Here is a 17,500-nt window from a genome sequence, read left to right as displayed (position 1 = left end):
CTCAGATCTCATGTTTACACTAAAATGCATTAAAAAAAATAAAAAAAATAATGTCCTTTTAAGAGCTATGGGCGGAAGCGATGTTTTGACGTCGCTTCCACCCTGCAATGGTATGGAGCTGGGTGAGGGCCATCTTCCCCTCACATGGCAGCCAGCCAAGCAGGGGACAGAATCCGATCGATGTGGTTTTGCACAAAAATAAATGTCATTATATTTTTTCCTGAAAATGTGCCTTTGATAAAACAGTTGCGCAAATATCATGTGAAACAAAAATTTGCAACTAACACCTTTTTATTCTGCAGGGACTCTGCTTTCAGAAAATATATAATGTTCTGGTGGTTTAATTAATTTTATTGCCAAAAATTAAGATTTTTACAAGACGAAGAAGAAATGGAGCCGAACTGGTTAAAAAGCAACTCCACTTTTGTTGAGAAAAAAAACATTCCCCTCTGGGTGATCTATATACATTACAAGGATTTTAACAACTTTGATGCAGATTCCAACCTTTTGTTATTCTAAAGAAATCCCTGTGTGTTTGTCTGTGTCCATGTGGTAAGTGAATCTAATGGGAGTGGTGTCATATTTATCAACCAGCTGCTGCACCTGCAGGTGCTCACATGAGCAAAAATGCTGGGCCTGCATCCCTTTAGATGCGATTTCCTATTGGGAGTATCTCACCAAAAATTACATTTTTATTGCAGGGGATGCCTGAAATCTGACTTGTATCTTGGTGCAAACTCCTGGGAAAATCAGTGAGCCAATCACACAAGCAAGAAATTATGTTTCTGGGCGGCGTTCTGTATACATTCTGTGTGCAGAACACCTCCAAGTAGCCATATTGCATTTTACAGAAAATTACAGAGCTGCAGACTGAAAAGTTAAGGTAATTTTAACTAACATTCAATTATTTTTTCCTTTTTTTCCTGCGAAAGTGGCGTTATCCTTTAAATTTTTCTTCTAACTTTTCCTGGAAATGTAGCAACTTGACATTTGATTTACTGCAGTTTGATAAAGGGACTCCCAGTCTGCAAGCACATAGGAAATTGAACTTACCCAGGTTTGGGTGGCACAGAGGTTGGTGGCTGAGGAAGGGTCTCCACGGGAATACTTTCTGTAATTGATACGGGGGAGTCACGGGAGCCAACGCTCTGACGATCACTTCCCGCATCCTTCTGCTTCATCTGAAGCAAGGGGAAAAAACAAAAACAAAAAACAAAAACAAAAAACAAAACAGATATATTGTCTGAGTACACCATGAGCCATTAGTCAAGTGAGGGCATGTGTTCAAGTTCAAGCAGTGTAGGGACTACACACTGTGCAACAAAAAATATATTATTAAAATGCCTTTACATTTTTTCTCATTTGCATATTTTCATGACAATATTTGAAAGAGGCTTATAAAGTTCACCCTCTAAGAACTAGACTTTGCTTACCAGGCAGTGAGGGCTTTGTGCTCTGAAAACTGATCTGTGTTTGGATTGCTCTTCATAGAGCATTTGACAAGCGGTGAAGAGGTGTTGTATTGCTTCATCACCACCTGCTTTAACCCTCTGAAGCCTGCAGTAACGTGCAGAAAGCGATATAGAGATAATAAACCCTGCCACATCTGTGGCATGTATAAACCCCCAACCACTGCCTCTGCAGCTAAGGGGGTAGCAGTTGAGAGGAAGTAACCGTGCAGCTCAACAGCAGAGTTTTACTACACCCCAACTGCTAGTGTGAACAAGCCCTGCCCGATACATTTCTAGAAAAAACAGCCACATACTAAATCTATTGTTTTTAGTTAGAAAAAAAAAATAATATTAGACACATCACATTTTTGGAGCCCAAGAGTGAACATTGAGGCTTAAAGCCCAAGCTCAGCTTTTTTTTTTTTTCTAGTCATGGATAGGCGTGAATTAGCGTTAGAACTTCAATAAAAAAAAAAATTCCTGTCTGGGCAGTTTCTCCTCACTTCCTGTTCCTGTGACACCATAACAACAATGAACAGACAAGGGAAAAAAAAGGCACAAACAGCAATGACAATTTGTTAAAGATTTTAACCTCGCCTTTGTTGCATTGCAGTTTTAAATGAATACATGATGGAAAGAGATACAAAAATACACAGGAAACTACGGTAATCAGAAAATGAAATTATTTTGTAAGCAAGATGGTGCTTTGAAAATGTATTCATACCCCTTGAAGTCTTCCATATTTTGTCATGCAACAACCAAAAATGTAAATGTATTTTATTGGGATTTTATGTGATATGAATACTTTTTCAAGGCACTGTAACCATTTTCTTTTTGAGGTTGATTCTTTTTTTTTTTTTTTACATTAACTTGGGAGCAACTGAGGGATCACATGACAAGCAACAGATGGTAATATCACATGACCTTTTCCACGCCTTGCTTCACTTCTTCCAACTGCTGCAAAATGACTGTCAAAGAAATTATTTCCTGGATATCAAAGCACCAATATGACAGAAAATTGCAATGTCATTCCATGCTATGAAACATGGGTATAAAAAGGCACAGGGTAAAAACAGAATGCTTGCAAGTGTACTTACTCTTTTTACTTCCACCTCAAAGAGCAGGGTGGCATTTGGAGGAATTCGGCCCGACAGTCCCTGAGAGCCATAAGCAAGAGTTGGCGGAATCACCAGAAACCTTCTCCCGCCTTTCTTCATTCCCAGCATCCCCTCTTCCCAACCCTAACCAAACATAAAAGAGAAATACCACATATGTAAAACCTTTGCATAGCAAAACAATCAAATGCTGGCATTCATTTTTAAACTTGCAGTACAAGAGAGACAGCATAGATGAAAATGTCTGCTGTACCCTTCTACAGCACTTTCTTGCCAGCATAGCCCAAAAATAGTTCCCCAGAAACAAAATCAGGATTACAAGGATGAAAATCATCATCATTCATTATAAGCACAGAAATTTAGTTTGTTACTTTGATCACTTTTCCAGATCCGAGTTTGAGCCGCAATAATTTGTCCTTCTGTAAGTTGGAGTCAAACATCTAAAAATAAAACAAAAAAAAGTTACCCAATATTTAAATGCAGTATAATAAATCTTTAATTTTTATTTTATCTTTTTATGCTGTTCAGGAACACTGCAAGTGTGAGATATATTAGCCTGATGACACATTGGCGATTTGTAGATCACCAAATTATAACTTTCCTAATGCAAATCGTCATCTGCTCTGCTACAGAATTTCAAATGCTAACAAACATTGCTAACAGAAGCAACTGAGTGATGCTTTGTCAGTTTAAACAGCGAGAGAGCAAAGCCATTGGACAAAGTGAGGGGTCTGTGAGAGATATTGTCTCTGGCGATCTGTTTCCAGTTACAGAATTGCAACCATAAAATGGGCCTTAGGAAGTCCACGCAGTATAGCTTAGATCTTTACTATCACTATGGCCAGATTCCAACTCTGCTTATTCTTTGTTGCGTTACCTTTTGATCATTTTTCCGTAGCCTCGACCACTATCAGCTTGTACAGCTCGTACTACTCAAAATCGGTCATACACATAATTACAATGGAGTATACAAAGTAGAAGTTTAAATTACTTCCACTTCACCTTTCTCAACTTGACAGTACCTGAATGTTGTTGTTGATGGACCAAACTATCTAACGTACCTGGCCAATGCCATGGTTCTGAAACAGCCACCCTGTGTAGGCAACTTCCAATAGATCGCCCGTATCAGCTGCTTGCCCTTCACCAGGTGTCAGATCCTGGGATACCACAGAATCCAGAGAGGGGGTGCTGCTACACTTGGCAATGCAAACCTGGTAGGAAAAGAGTAAAAATATAAAGAGAAAGAGACATAAGAGGACATGCTTAACCCACTTTAATATGGACACTTATACCCCCTTCCTGCTCAGACCAATTTTCAGCTTTCAGTGCTCTCACAGTTTGAATGCCAATTACTCAGTAATGCAACACTGTACCCAAACAAGTTTTTTATCATTTTTTCACACAAATAGAGCTTTCTTTTGGTGGTATTTAACCACTTAATGACCAGGCCATTTTTTGCGATGCGGCACTTTAACTGACAATTGACGTTGTACCCAAAACAAAAATGTATGTCCTTTTTTTCCCCACAAATAGAGCTTTCTTTTGGTGGTATTTGATCACCTCTGCGGTTTTTACTTTTTGCGCTATAAGCAAAAAAATAGCGACAATTTTGGAAAAAAAAAAAAAATATATATTTTTTACTTTTTGCTATAGTGAATAGCCAAAAAAAAAAATTCTCTTTATCAGTTTAGGCCAATATTTATTCTACTACATATTTTTGGTAAGAAATAAATAAAACCACAATAAGCATACAGTTGTGCCCATAAGTTTACATACCCTGGCAGAATTTATGATTTCTTGGCCATTTTTCAGAGAATATGAATGATAAAACACCAAAACTTTTCTTTCACTCATGGTTAGTGTTTGGCTGAAGCAATTATTATCAAATCAACTGTGTTTATTCTTTTTAAAATCATAATGACAAAACAGGAACTACCCAAATGACCCTGATCAAAAGTTTACATACCCCAGTTCTTAATACTGTGTATTGCCCCCTATAAACATCAATGATAGCTTGAAGTCTTTTGTGGATGAGGCTCTTTATCTTCTCAGATGGTAAAGCTGCCCATTCCTCTTGGCAAAGAGCCTCCAGTTCCTGGAAATTCTTGGGCTGTCTTGCATGAACTGCACATTTGAGATCTCCCCAGAGTGGCTCAATGATATTGAGGTCAGGAGACTGAGATGGCCACTCCAGAACCTTCACTTTATTCTGCTGTAGCCAATGACAGGTCGACTTGGTCTTGCGTTTTTGATGACTGTCATGTTGGAATGTCCAAGTACGTCCCATGCGCAGCTTCCTGGCTGATGAATGCAAATGTTCCTTCAGTATTTTTTGATAACATACTGCATTCATCTTGCCATCATCAATTTTGACCGAATTTCCTGTGCCTTTGTAGCTCACACATTCCCAAAACATCAGCGATCCACCTCCATATTTCACAGTAGAAATGGTGTACCTTTCATCATAGGCCTTGTTGACTCCCCTCCAAATGTAGCATTTATGGTTGTGGCCAAAAAGCTCAATTTTGGTCTCATCACTTCAAATGACTTTGTTCCAGAAGATTTGAGGCTTGTCTCTGTGCTGTTTGGCGCATTGTAAGCGGGATACTTTGTGGCATTTGCGTAGTAATGGCTTTCTTCTGGCGACTCAACCATGCAGTCCATCTTTCTTTAAAGTGGATGTAAACCCAATGTCATCCTTTCTAAACTACTGCCATAGGGGTTATCTATAAGAGCCCTTTCACACTGGGGCAGTTTGCAGGCGCTATTGCGCTAATAATAGCGCCTGCAAACCGACCCGAAAGTGCCGATGCTTGTATTTCAGTGTGAAAGCCCCGAGGGCTTTCACACTGGAGCGATGCGCTGGCAGGACGGTAAAAAAAGTCCTGCCAGCAGCATCTTCGGAGCGGTGAAGGAGCGGTGTGTATACCGCACCTTTACCGCTCCTGCCCATTGAAAATCAATGGGACAGCGCGGCTATACCGCCGGCAAAGCGCCTCTGCAGAGGTGCTTTGCGGTGGTATTTAACCCTTTCTCGGCCGCTAGCGGGGGGTAAAACCGCCCCGCTAGCGGCCGCATACCAACGGTAAAACGCCGCTAATAATAGCGGCGTTTTACCGCCGACGCCGCCCCCCGCCCCAGTGTGAAAGGGCTCTTTGGATATACATGCCTCCTGCATGTATCTTTGCCTGTCAAATGTCTCCCCTCTGTCTGTTATGAGAACCGAAAAACTGCATATTCTGTGGGTGGGTCTTGTCTGAGGCTCGGTGGGTGGAGTCGTGATGTCAGTAGACTCCCCTCCCACCTCCACACTCCCCTTGTCAATATGCATTTTCTCCTGTGTATTTCTCCTGTGTATTGAACTTCTGCTATGATCTCTAACATCCAGTGAAGACAGGAAAGTAACCACATGACTGCAGCATGCCAAATCATGCTGAGGTGTGGAACAGCCAATCCTTGCAGAGCTGCTGAGGAAAGGAGTGGGGGAGGGAATTAAAAAAATCATGCCTGTGTCTTAGGCTGTCACGTACAGCAAGGGGGAGTATTTGACAAAGTTTTTGTCAGTTTGTCAAGATTTCTCTCACTGAACAATAAAAGGGGATTGCTCAGAGATGGATTAACTCTGTGTGGCAAGACTGGGCTCAAATGATAGGAAATCTTATACTCTGCAGTATGATATAAAAAAAAAAATTTCGGGTTTACATCCACTTTAAGTGCCTCTTTTATTGTGCATCTTGAAACAGCCACACCACATGTTTTCAGAGAGTCCTGCATTTCACCTGAAGTTATTTGTGGGTTTTTCTTTGCATCCCGAACAATTTTCCTTGCAGTTGTGGCTGACATTTTAGTTGGTCTACCTGACCGTGGTTTGGTTTCAACAGAACCCCTCATTTTCCTCTTCTACATTAGAGTTTGAACACTGCTGATTGGCATTCTCAATTCCTTGGATATCTTTTTATATCCCTTTTCTGTTTTATACAGTTCAACTACCTTTTCCCGCAGATCCTTTGACAATTCTTTTGCTTTCCCCATGACTCAGAATCCAGAAAAATCAGTGCAGCACTGGACGAAAGATGCAAGGGTCTGTCAGGAGTCCAAAAATTAATTGACCTTTTATACACATATACTAATTACAAGCAAATAGATCATAGGTGAGGATGGTTACCTTTAATAGCCATTCAAACCCCTTTGTGTAAACTTCTGTGCATGTTATCAGGCCAAAATCAACAGGGTAGGTAAACTTTTGAACTTTTGATCAGGGTCATTTGGGTAGTTTCTGTTGTCATTATGATTTAAAAAGAGTAAACACAGTTGATTGATAATAAATGGCTTCAGCCAAACACTAACCATGAGTGAAAGAAAAGTTTGTGTTATTCATATTCTCTGAAAAATGTCCAAGAAATCATAAATTCTGCCAGGGTATGTAAACTTTTGAGCACAACGGTATATTGATTGGTTTGTGCAAATGTTATTGTGTCTACAAAATAGAGGATATATTTATGGCATTTTTAGGCGGTGATCAGCGATTTTTAGCGGGACTGCGACATTGCAGCGGACAGATCCGACACTTTTCTGGGACCAGTGACATTTATACAGCGATCAGTGCTAAAAATGGCCACCGATTAGTGTATAAATGTCACTGGCAGGAAAGGGGTTAACACTAGGGGGCGATCAAGGGGTTAAGTGTTCCCTAGGGAGGGGTTTCTAACTGTGGGGGGAGTGTACTGAAGGAGTAGAGAGAGATCGCTGTTCCTAATCACTAGGAACAGAAGATCTCGCTCTACTTCCCTGACAGAACGGGGATCTGTCTGTTTACATTAACAGATCCCAGTTCTGTCTCTGAGGAGCGATCGCGGTTGGCTGGCAGACATCTCAGCCACGCACATCGGCTCTGGCGTCGCTCCTCCGCGCCCCCAATAGCTCCTAAAGTGGCCGACGTACAATGACGGCGATTTGCGCAGCCATGCCAACCTGCCACAGTACAACTGCGGTGGCTGGTCGGCACGTAGTTAATCACCACTGGGTATTTTATTTTTTGTGACATGAGAAAAAAAAAAAACCCCACACACTTTTTTTTGTAGTTTCTATGACAAAATTTTGCATTTTGAGCCAAAATTTATACTGCTACATATCTTTGGTAAAAATAACCCAAATAAGTGTATATTATTTGGTCTGTGTGAAAGTTAGAATCTACAAGCTATGTTGGCAATCATTGAAAATTTATGACACCTGATGTACTGACAGCCTCATATCTCATTTCTTGAGGCCGCCCTGAAATGTCAGGACAGTACAAACCCCCCCCAAATGACCCCTTTTTGAAAAGTAGACAGTCCAAGGTATTTAGTAAGAGACATGGCGAGTTTTTTGAAGTTGTAATTTTTTCCCACAATTCTTCGGAAAATTACCGTAAGACTTTTTTTTTTTTGCTTTATTTAAATTTATTTATTTTACACACACAAATTGTCATAACAAGTTATTTCTCACACACGGCATATGCATACTTCCAATTACATCCCAAAATACAATCTGCTACTCCTCCCAAGTATAGTGATACCACATGTGTGACTTTTTCACAGCCTGGCCACACAGAGAGGTCCAACATTCAGGGAGCGTTCTAGGAGCATAAAATTACACATCTAATTTTCTAAAGACCTATTACACTTGAATGCCCTGGAGCCCCAGGATAATGGAATTACCCACAAAATCACCTTATTTTCGAAAGCAAACACCAACATACATTCTATGAGGGATAATGAGTCTTTTGAACGGTTCATTTTTTTCCATAACGTGGAAAGAAAATGAAAACATTTTTTTTTTTTTTTTTTTTTTTTTTTTTTTTTTACACAAATTTGTCAATTTATAAATGATATTTCTAACACACAGCATGTGCATAGCAAAAATTACACCCCAAAATACATTCTGCTACTCCTCCTGAGTATGGCGATACCACATGCGAGACTTTTATACACAGCCTGACCACATAGAGAGGTGCAAAATTGAAGTAGTACCTTACACATTTAATTTCATTCCTACCTTTCACATTTTTGAAGGTCTTGGAGAACTAGGACAGTGGAAGAACCCACAAAATAACCCCATTTTGGAAACCAAACACCCCAAGGTATATTCTATGAGGCATGGGCTGCAGATAGTTACTCGGTTACTCTAATGGGCTGGTGACAGGTACCCGGGTAACTCTCTCGGGTGGCTCTTTACCGCGATTGGCTGTGTCAGGGTGACAAGCCTCGTCCCCTAACGCCGCTCTGCGCGCCGTGCACGAGGCCAGTGCATGTGACCGGCTGGGATTGGACACAGCCGGTCACGTGGTAAAGAGACATTTTATTGGCTCTTTACACTGATTTGGGATAGGCTGTGTCCCGAGGGACATGCCTCTTCCCCAACAGCCTCAGGCCCTCAGGGACCCGCAGGAGCGGTGAGAACAGCAGGATGTTATATGATGCGTGCCCAGGATGGGAGAGTGTACCTAGCAGAGTCATTTTACTATGGCCTGGTATGGAACTGGTAAAGGTTACTTCATCCAAATAAAGAGACTATCGCCAGTTTCTTTGAGATGTCACTGGGGAATTGCAGGCAGTCATTTTTAATAAAGGACTTATCAAAAAGCATCTCATGGTTTTATTACACTACAGTTTTTTTTGGGATGAAAATTGGGTTTTCACATTTCACATTACTCATTCACATGGGGGGGGGGGGGATCTGGGTGCCCCCTGTGAGGAAGAGACCCCTGTTCCCATCAACATGGGGACAAAATGCTTTGGGGCCAAAAAGCACCCACCCCTCTTGTTGACCTTGTATGGTTCAGGAGGGGGCGTTTGCTCGCATCCCCCCCCTTTCCTGACCTGGAGGGCTGCATGCTCGGGTTAAGGGTCTGGTATAGATTGGGGGAGATCCCACTATTTATTTTGAAGTGGGGTTTCCCCTCAAAATCCATACCAGACCCAAAGGGCCTGGTATAGATTTGGGGGGACCCTATGTTTTTGTTTTTTTATACATTTGGCATGAGGTTTCATCCTTACAAGAATCAAAAGGAATTGTTTTGATTGGTCAAAGGACGAGTCGCACTCATCTCAAAGTCGGATCAAAATCGGATCCAGTTCATCATTCCAAGTCTCATGGAAGTCGGACTGAAGAGGTCACAGAGCACAGTCGGATCAAAAGTCATGCGACTTTTGTGTAGCACCAGTGTGAACTGGGCCTTAGGACTTGGTGCTACCACCTGCGCCCTCCTCAGGCTGTGCTGGGAGGCTTAGCATGGCCATGTACTGCCATGAAAGTGGGACAGGGGAGCCAAAAGCATCCATACATTTTTCACTCCCAGAAGTGAAAAATTCCCATGAGATTTTTAGCTGCTCTAGCAACAAGAATATTGAACATGATTACATAAATACAAGACATGCATATAAATTGTTAATAGATATGATTACTACATTTAACAGGAAAGTGTTGTTGTGGCGAAAGCTTCTCTTTAATGTGACCCTGCGACATCTCAGGAGGGAATTTGGTCCGCTCTTTACAGATCTTCTCTAAATTCTTAAGGTTTCTTGGCTTTTGCTTGACAACTCAGTTTCAGCTCCCTCCATAAATTTTCTATAGGATTAAGGTCTGGAGACGGACTAGGCCACTCCATGACCCTTATGTGCTTCTTCTTGAGCCACTCCTTTGTTGCCTTGTCGGTATGTTTTTTGGTCATTGTCATGCTGGAAGACTCATCCACGACCCATCTTTAGTGTTCTGGCTGAGGGAAGAAGGTTCTCAACCAAGATCTTACACTACATGGCCCCGTCCATTGGCCCCTCAATGCGGCAAAATTGGCCTGTACCTTTAGCAGAGAAACATCCCCAAAGAATAAGGTTTCCACCTCCGTGCTTGACTGTAGGGATGGTGTTCTTAGGGTCATAGTCTCATCTAATCACAGCACTTTCTCCCAAGCCTTCTCTGAATCATTTAGATGTTCATTGGCAAACTTCAGATAGACCTGTACATGTGCCTTCCTGAGGGGGGTGGGGGACCTTGCGGGCGCTGCGGGATTTTAAACCATGGCAGTGTATTGTGTTACTAATGGTTTGTTTGGTGACTGTGGTCCCAACTGCCTTGAGATCATTCACAAATTTTTCCCATGTAGTTCTGGGCTGATCCCTCACTTTTCTCTTGATCATCCTTACCCCAGGAGGCGATATCTTGCATGAAGCTCCAGACCGAGGGAGATTGATGGTTATTTTGTATTTCTTCCCTTTGCAAATAATCGCTCCAACAGTTGTCTCCTTCTCACCAAGCTTCTTGCTGATAGACTTGTGGCCCTTTACAGCTCTTTGGTCTTGCCCATGATGGTTAGGTTTTAATGGAAGAAAGAGATTGTGTGGACAGGTGTCTTTTATACACCTAATTAGTTGTCGTTAGTGCTCAGATTAGTCCTATCAATTTAAAAAGGTGCTCCTAACTGTAACCAGTCTGTGGGAGCCAGAATTATTGTTGGTTGGTAGGGTATCAAATACTTATTTTACTCCCTGAACTGCAACTCAATTTATAATATTTGTATCATGTGTTTTTTTTTCTGGATTTTTGGTTGATATTCTGTCTCTATCATTTAAAATACACCTATGATAACCATTCATTCCCTTCATTTCTTTGTAAGTGGGCAAATTTACAAAATCTTCAGGGAATCAAATAATTATTTTCCCCACTGTGTTCTCAGGGCAATAATTTCTCACCTATTGTCACATGTCAAGATTAAATGTACAGTGAAGGAAAAAATAAAACACTTCTTCTCCCCCCTGTTGCCTAGCTTGTCAAAAAATGATCTTAGGGACTTTGGATGCAAGGCCAAGCTGACTGCTCTGACCTGCGACCCACAATGACAATATTGTTTACATCCCAAAATTGTGCTGTTGTCCTACACTGTCCTGTACATATTGTTATCCGACAGTCATTCTCTAACCACAACATAAAATATTGGCCAGATCTTCTCATCTTCTCTGGGATCTCATGCTAGGAATCCATACCTGTTTGCTGAAATCCACTGCTGACGCTTCGGATTCGAACATAACAGACCAACTCTGTCTCTGATCATCATAAAAGGCAGCATAGTTATTGAGCTGGACCTGGAATATAAAGAAGTCACACTTCCTGTTAGATAAGACTATAAAAAAAATGGAAAAAAAAAACAACAACTTGGCATCGCCGTCTACTGCTCTGAACTTTCTGCCATTGTAGCCTAAAGAAGGCGCACTTACTGCAATACTTTGCACTGGAACACTTAACTCTACTCACAGTGGTTCTGTTACAGAGAACTGGTCCCCCTGAAATTCACTAGGGTCTCTTTAAAACTAAAATCAAGGAAAACCGCTTAAAAAAAAAAAAAAAATAAATAAATAATACAGTTGAAATACAAGTATGGGAGCCGATTCGCCTGTCAATGGATTTCTACAGCTGCAAATCCAGTCCTGAGCATTACATGGCTCTGCCAGTCAGCACAGCAAGCATCGAGATCAAAATTTCTCTACTGCAGTTACACCAATACAGCTTAGTCACCTCCCCACCCCCAGCCTGTAATTAAATAGTGAAGAAGAAGCTGTAAACCAATGAGCTGTTCGTTTATTTGTCTGCAGCAGTACCAGATTGGCTCCTATTGCTACCCTCCCTCCATCAGAGCTCTGTGATCAAAAAAAAGGAAGGACGACATCAACAAAATCAGGCTCCTAAATTATTTTAAAAGAGATATAAAATATATTTTAATGAATGCGTAGTGTTTTTTTTTTTTTGGTGCTTTTAGTTTCTGCCTGGAGTTTCTCTTTAACATGAGACTGAGATTATTAAAGCCTGTCTAAATAAATAAAAAGCACAAAAGTCTATAAGTTTACAAATGAAAGCCCTACCACACTAAAAGTTCTGGCCAGCACAGGACCTCTTTCTGCCCTACCTCTATAACGCCAGAAAAAAAAACTTGTGACACTAAACTGCACTTTAATTTTTTTTGCTGTGATTCAACTTCCCGTTAGAGCAGGGGTCTCAAACTGGTGGCCCTCCAGCTGTTGCAAAACTACAAGTCCCATGAGGCATTGCAAGGCTGACAGTTACAAGCATGAATCCCATAGGCATGATGGGACTTCATGACTCCAGACAGCTGGAGGGCCGCCAGTTTGAGACCCCTGCATTCGGGGGTAGCTATCCTCATTCTCCATTGATATTTGCAGTGTGCACAGTGTAGTATACTAGACCACAACTAACATGCACTGCTCATTCCAAACAAACAGAAGTGGGGGATCAAAAAGGAGATTTGCGAGTTTTCAGAAGAGGTAAAAAAAAAAAAAGAAAAAGGAGCAGAAAAACACAGTGAGAAAATTCATGAAAAAAAAAAATAGATAGATCACAGAGCTATAGGTATATGGATTATTTTTGAAAAATAAAGATATTGTTTAAAGTGGATGTAAACCCGAATTTGTAGAGTATAAGATTTCCTATCATTTGAGTTCAGTCTTGCCACAAAGAGTTAATCCAGCTCTGAGCAATCCTCTTATTGTTCAATGAGATAAATCTTGACAAACAGAGAAAAGCTGTGAAATCCTCCCCCTTGCTGTGACAGGTGATGTACATATCTCGTGCACCAGCCTAAGACACAGGCATTATTTTTTAATTTCCACCCCCACTCCTTTCTTCAGCAGCTCTGCAAGGATTGGCTGTTCCACACCTCAGCATGATTTGGCATGCTGAAGTCATGTGGTTACTTTCCTGTCTTTTCACTGGATGTTAGAGATCATAGCAGAAGTTCAGTGTTAGAAATACACAGGAGAAAATACATATTGACAAGGGGAGTTTAGAGGTGGGCGGGGAGTCTACTGGCATCACGACTCTACCCACCGAGCTCCAAACAGACCCACCCACAGAATATGCAGTTTTTCGGGTCTCATAACAGACAGAGGGGAGACATTTGACAGGTAAGGATACATGCAGGAGGCATGTATATCCTTATAGATAACCCCTATGGCAGTAGTTTAGAAAGGATGACATTGGGTTTACATCCACTTTAATGTTACTAGAAGGCCATGTCTTCTTTGCTTAACTCTCCCCACATACTGCGTATGTGTTTCTACGCACAAAGACAGGAGACACAGAATCAGAGGAGGGCTTTCTACAGCAAGTCCATAGCAAAAAACACAGCATCTGCTCATCTGACCAACTTACTAAACTCAGGTTATCTCCTAAACAGGGTGCCCCTAATGAGTTCCCCAAAGCAAACAGGCAGCACCCTTTCATGTTGTGTCATGAAAAAGGGCCAGTGGGGATGAGCCTGCAATATCGATATTTAAGAGCCTGAACCTGCCCAAGCTATTCCTGAGGCTTTCCCCGCCCCACAGCCACACATATGCAAGGGGCAGGGGTTGCCTCTGCAGCAAGGAATTGTGTGAGCGTGCGCATGCACAGCTCTGTGGCAAAGACCAGGTCTACAACAGTGGGACATCTTCGCAGTCCATGGGTAGCCCACGATCGACAGGTTGACGACCTCCGGCTTAGACTAATAATCTTGTTAATAGGTACAATGATGACATAAAAGCCCCTGGGCTCCAGGAACCAGAACAGAACTTAAAGCAGTAATAGATCCAAAAGAAAAAAAATAAATAAATTGCATTTCACCAATTCTTATAGAGCAGCTCCACCTTTGTTGAGAAAAAAAAAAAAAAAAAAAAGTCAATACCGTCTGGGTGATCTATGTACATTGCAAGAATTGTAGCAAACTTTGTCGCAAAGTCCTACCTGTTTCTTTTCTTAGGAAAAACCTGTTTGGTTTGTTCAACTGTGTCCTTGTATGTCTTATACCTGAATGTCTGGGTTCAATCTAATCAGCTGATGCTTGCATCCCTTTAGAAGTAATGAACCCTTAAGGAGTATTTAAGCAAAACATAGATTTGCTATTGCAGGGGATGCCTCAAATGTACTTGCATCTTAGACCCCTTTCACACCAAGGCGTTTTTGCAGCGTTTTAGCGCTAAAAATAACGCTATTAAAACGCTCATAAAACGCTCCCCATGCATCTCAATGGACCCTTTCACAATGAGGCGTTGCGCTGGCGGGGTGTTAATAAAAGCAGCATCTTTGGAGCAGCTTTTGGGCGTTGAAAAAAGCGCTTAAAAAACGCCCCTTTCCATTGAAATGAAAACGCTGTAAAAATGCCTGAATAGCGCCTATAATCCGCCCTGAGCTGTAGAAATTTCACACAATCTCACAAAAAGGTAAACATGCAAGCAGAAAAGAGAGCATCTACAACAACAGGACTGAACTTGTGGGAAGGTCAGAATGATTAAACAGACCATCAAAGTGACAAAAAAAAAGAATTAACCCCAGAAAAATGAAGATTTGAAGTAAAACAAGACACTACTTGTTACTTTACAAGACACTGCTTGTTTTACATGATATCACAAAGGATAAACATGCAAGCAGAAAGATAGCATCAATAACACATGCTTCAATAACGCTTAAAAAACGCTGTTAAAACGCCTGCGGCGTTGCGTTAATTTTACCGCTAACGCCCCTAAAATGCTGTAAAAACGCGGTAATAACACTAAGGCGTTTTAGGGCGTTTTTGAAGCACCTTGGTGTGAAAGGGGTCTTAGTGTAGACTTCTGGGAACATCAGTGAGCCAAATCACACAAACAGGAAAATTACATTTCTGGGAAAGTTCTGTACAATGGTGTATAAAAGGCCTCCAAATTACAATACATTTTACAGAAAATTGCAGGGCTGCAGATTGAAAAAGAAAAGGTACCTTTTTAACCACTTCAATACCAGGCACTTAGACACCTTCCTGCCCAATTTTCACCTTTCAGTGCTGTCGCAATTTGAATGACAATTGTGCGGTCATGCTACACTGTACTCAAACAAATTTTTTATCATTTTGTTCCCACAAATAGAGCTTTCTTTTAGTGGTATTTGATCACCTCTGGGATTTTTATTTTTTGCGCGACAAATAAGACCGAAAATTTTGAAAAAATTACACGTTTTCCTTTGTTTCTGTTAAAAATTTTTGTAAATAAGTAAGTTTTCTCCTTCAATGATGGGCACTGATATGGCTGCACTGACGGGCACTGATAAGGCAACACTGATGGGCACCGATAGGCGGCACTGATGGGTGGCATTGCTGGGCATCACTGATGTGTTAGTACATACTGGTGCCAATCAGTGCCCATTTGTGAGCACTGATGGGCACAGATTGGGCATTCATTTGAAAATGTGGATGGCCATGGGGTACATACCTGGCCATCTACATGTTGCCCTCTACCCTGGTGGTCCTAGTGGAGTCCCTGGTAGTCATCTGAGGGGGGGCTGCGCTGATCAGGAGAGCCGCAGATCGGTTCTTCCTATTTACATCGTGATCAGCCGTGATTGGACACGGCTGATCACGTGGTAAAGAGCCTCCGCCGGAGGCTCTTTACTGAGATCGGTGGAGCGGTGTGTCAGACTGACACACTGCTCCACCGATCGCCGCAATGCGCGCTCCCTCAGGCGCGCGGCGGCTGTTATCCTGAAGGACGTCATATGACGCCCAGTCAGGGCTATAGCAAAATGACGGCCGGGCGGGAAGTGGTTAATAAATTACAATTTGGCTTGTGTAGCAATTGTATATAATGTTTTATAGATAAACAGATATAGATTTTTTTTCTGACAAAATTGGAGTTATTCTTTAATCTTTTTTTTAACCTCCCTCCCATCTAGTGATCCAGTACACTTACTGCCTTAGGCCCCTTTCACACTTGTGCGACTTCAAAGTCGCGCGATTTCGCGGCCGCGACTTTACCGCAATTTTGGAGCAGTACTACTTTGTATGACTTTGCCACAACTTTGGTATTAACCATTCTCAGCTTGTGCTTACAAAGTCGTACTGAAATCAAATCTATATTATTCAGGTACGATTTGCATGCTACTTGAGGGTTTAACATTGAGGTCTATGGAGTACAACTCGCATGGAAGTTGGACCCAAGTAGTGCAGGGACTACTTTCAAGTCGGCACGACTTAAAGTCGTGCCAATATGAATGGTAGTCATTGAAAATCATGGAGAATGACTTGTCATACGATTTTGCAGTACAAAATCGTGGGACAAGACGTATAAGTGTGAAAGGGGACTTAGGGTGTCACCACTCTGAATAGAGGAGCAACAGAGACATCTTTGCTAGCACTTTTTAAAGGTTTTACATAAATGAATAAAAGCTGACCATTGTATGTACCCGGTCAGTGTTTAATGGTTTGTCTAAACCCATTACCTACCAATTTTGCTAGACAGCTTGGTCTATTAAAGGAAGTGGAAAATAACAGACTTACTGGCTTGATCACCAGGTAAAAAAGAAGGGAAAAAAAAAAAACACACCATCAGGCTGAATGTGGAAGGGTGATAAAGGAAACAGCAACACCAAAAAGAAAATACAGTGTAGCTGAGGTCTGTTAACAAGACTGAAAAAGCAGAATGTAAAAAAAATAAATAAATTCTTCTGTAGGTAAATTAGTAAACCTGTATTGTAATTCCACTCTGTATTTAGCAGATTGCTTGAAGTTCCAACATTTATCTGTAACGAATAAAATCATACATACTGCGAACAAAAATCCAGGATGGACCCTCACAGAGGCAACCGGCTGCTGTTGGCTGATGTAGAGAAGGATTCTGTACTGAATTAAAAAACAAAAAAAAACAAAACAGAGTCAGAGAAAGCTGAAGCCTCCATGAACATCACAAAAATGATATAAATTGATATAATTATATAAAGTGGCAACTTGTTACTTCAGCACTAGTTCTTATGATTTGTAGTTGCAGCATTGTCCTGATGGTTCTGGAGTCAGATAAGTGTGTGAATACAATTTTAGCCTCATTCACATAAATTTATCAATCCATACAACTGTGCGAAAGGGCTGTCTTCACAATCAGGACACAGACC

The 17,500-nt window shown here is 41.3% G+C and overlaps 1 protein-coding gene across 2 annotated transcripts in view; it reads right to left on the bottom strand.

Annotated features, from left to right (window-relative positions):
* FKBP15 (FKBP prolyl isomerase family member 15) overlaps positions 1 to 17,500 on the bottom strand; it is a 121,828-nt gene that overhangs the window by 76,473 nt on the left and 27,855 nt on the right. For both annotated transcript variants that reach the window (XM_073599853.1, XM_073599854.1), the window contains exons 5-10: positions 17,160 to 17,234; positions 11,584 to 11,682; positions 3,628 to 3,777; positions 2,938 to 3,006; positions 2,549 to 2,692; positions 1,054 to 1,181 (exon numbers count right to left, since the gene is read on the bottom strand). In XM_073599853.1, the coding sequence (XP_073455954.1) occupies positions 1,054 to 1,181; positions 2,549 to 2,692; positions 2,938 to 3,006; positions 3,628 to 3,777; positions 11,584 to 11,682; positions 17,160 to 17,234 (665 nt within the window). The remainder of the gene's footprint in view (positions 1 to 1,053; positions 1,182 to 2,548; positions 2,693 to 2,937; positions 3,007 to 3,627; positions 3,778 to 11,583; positions 11,683 to 17,159; positions 17,235 to 17,500) is intronic.

The sequence above is a fragment of the Aquarana catesbeiana genome, linkage group LG09, assembly GCF_042186555.1.
Source record: "Aquarana catesbeiana isolate 2022-GZ linkage group LG09, ASM4218655v1, whole genome shotgun sequence".
Classification (NCBI taxonomy): domain Eukaryota; kingdom Metazoa; phylum Chordata; class Amphibia; order Anura; family Ranidae; genus Aquarana; species Aquarana catesbeiana.
This window is presented reverse-complemented; position numbering and strand designations above follow the sequence as displayed.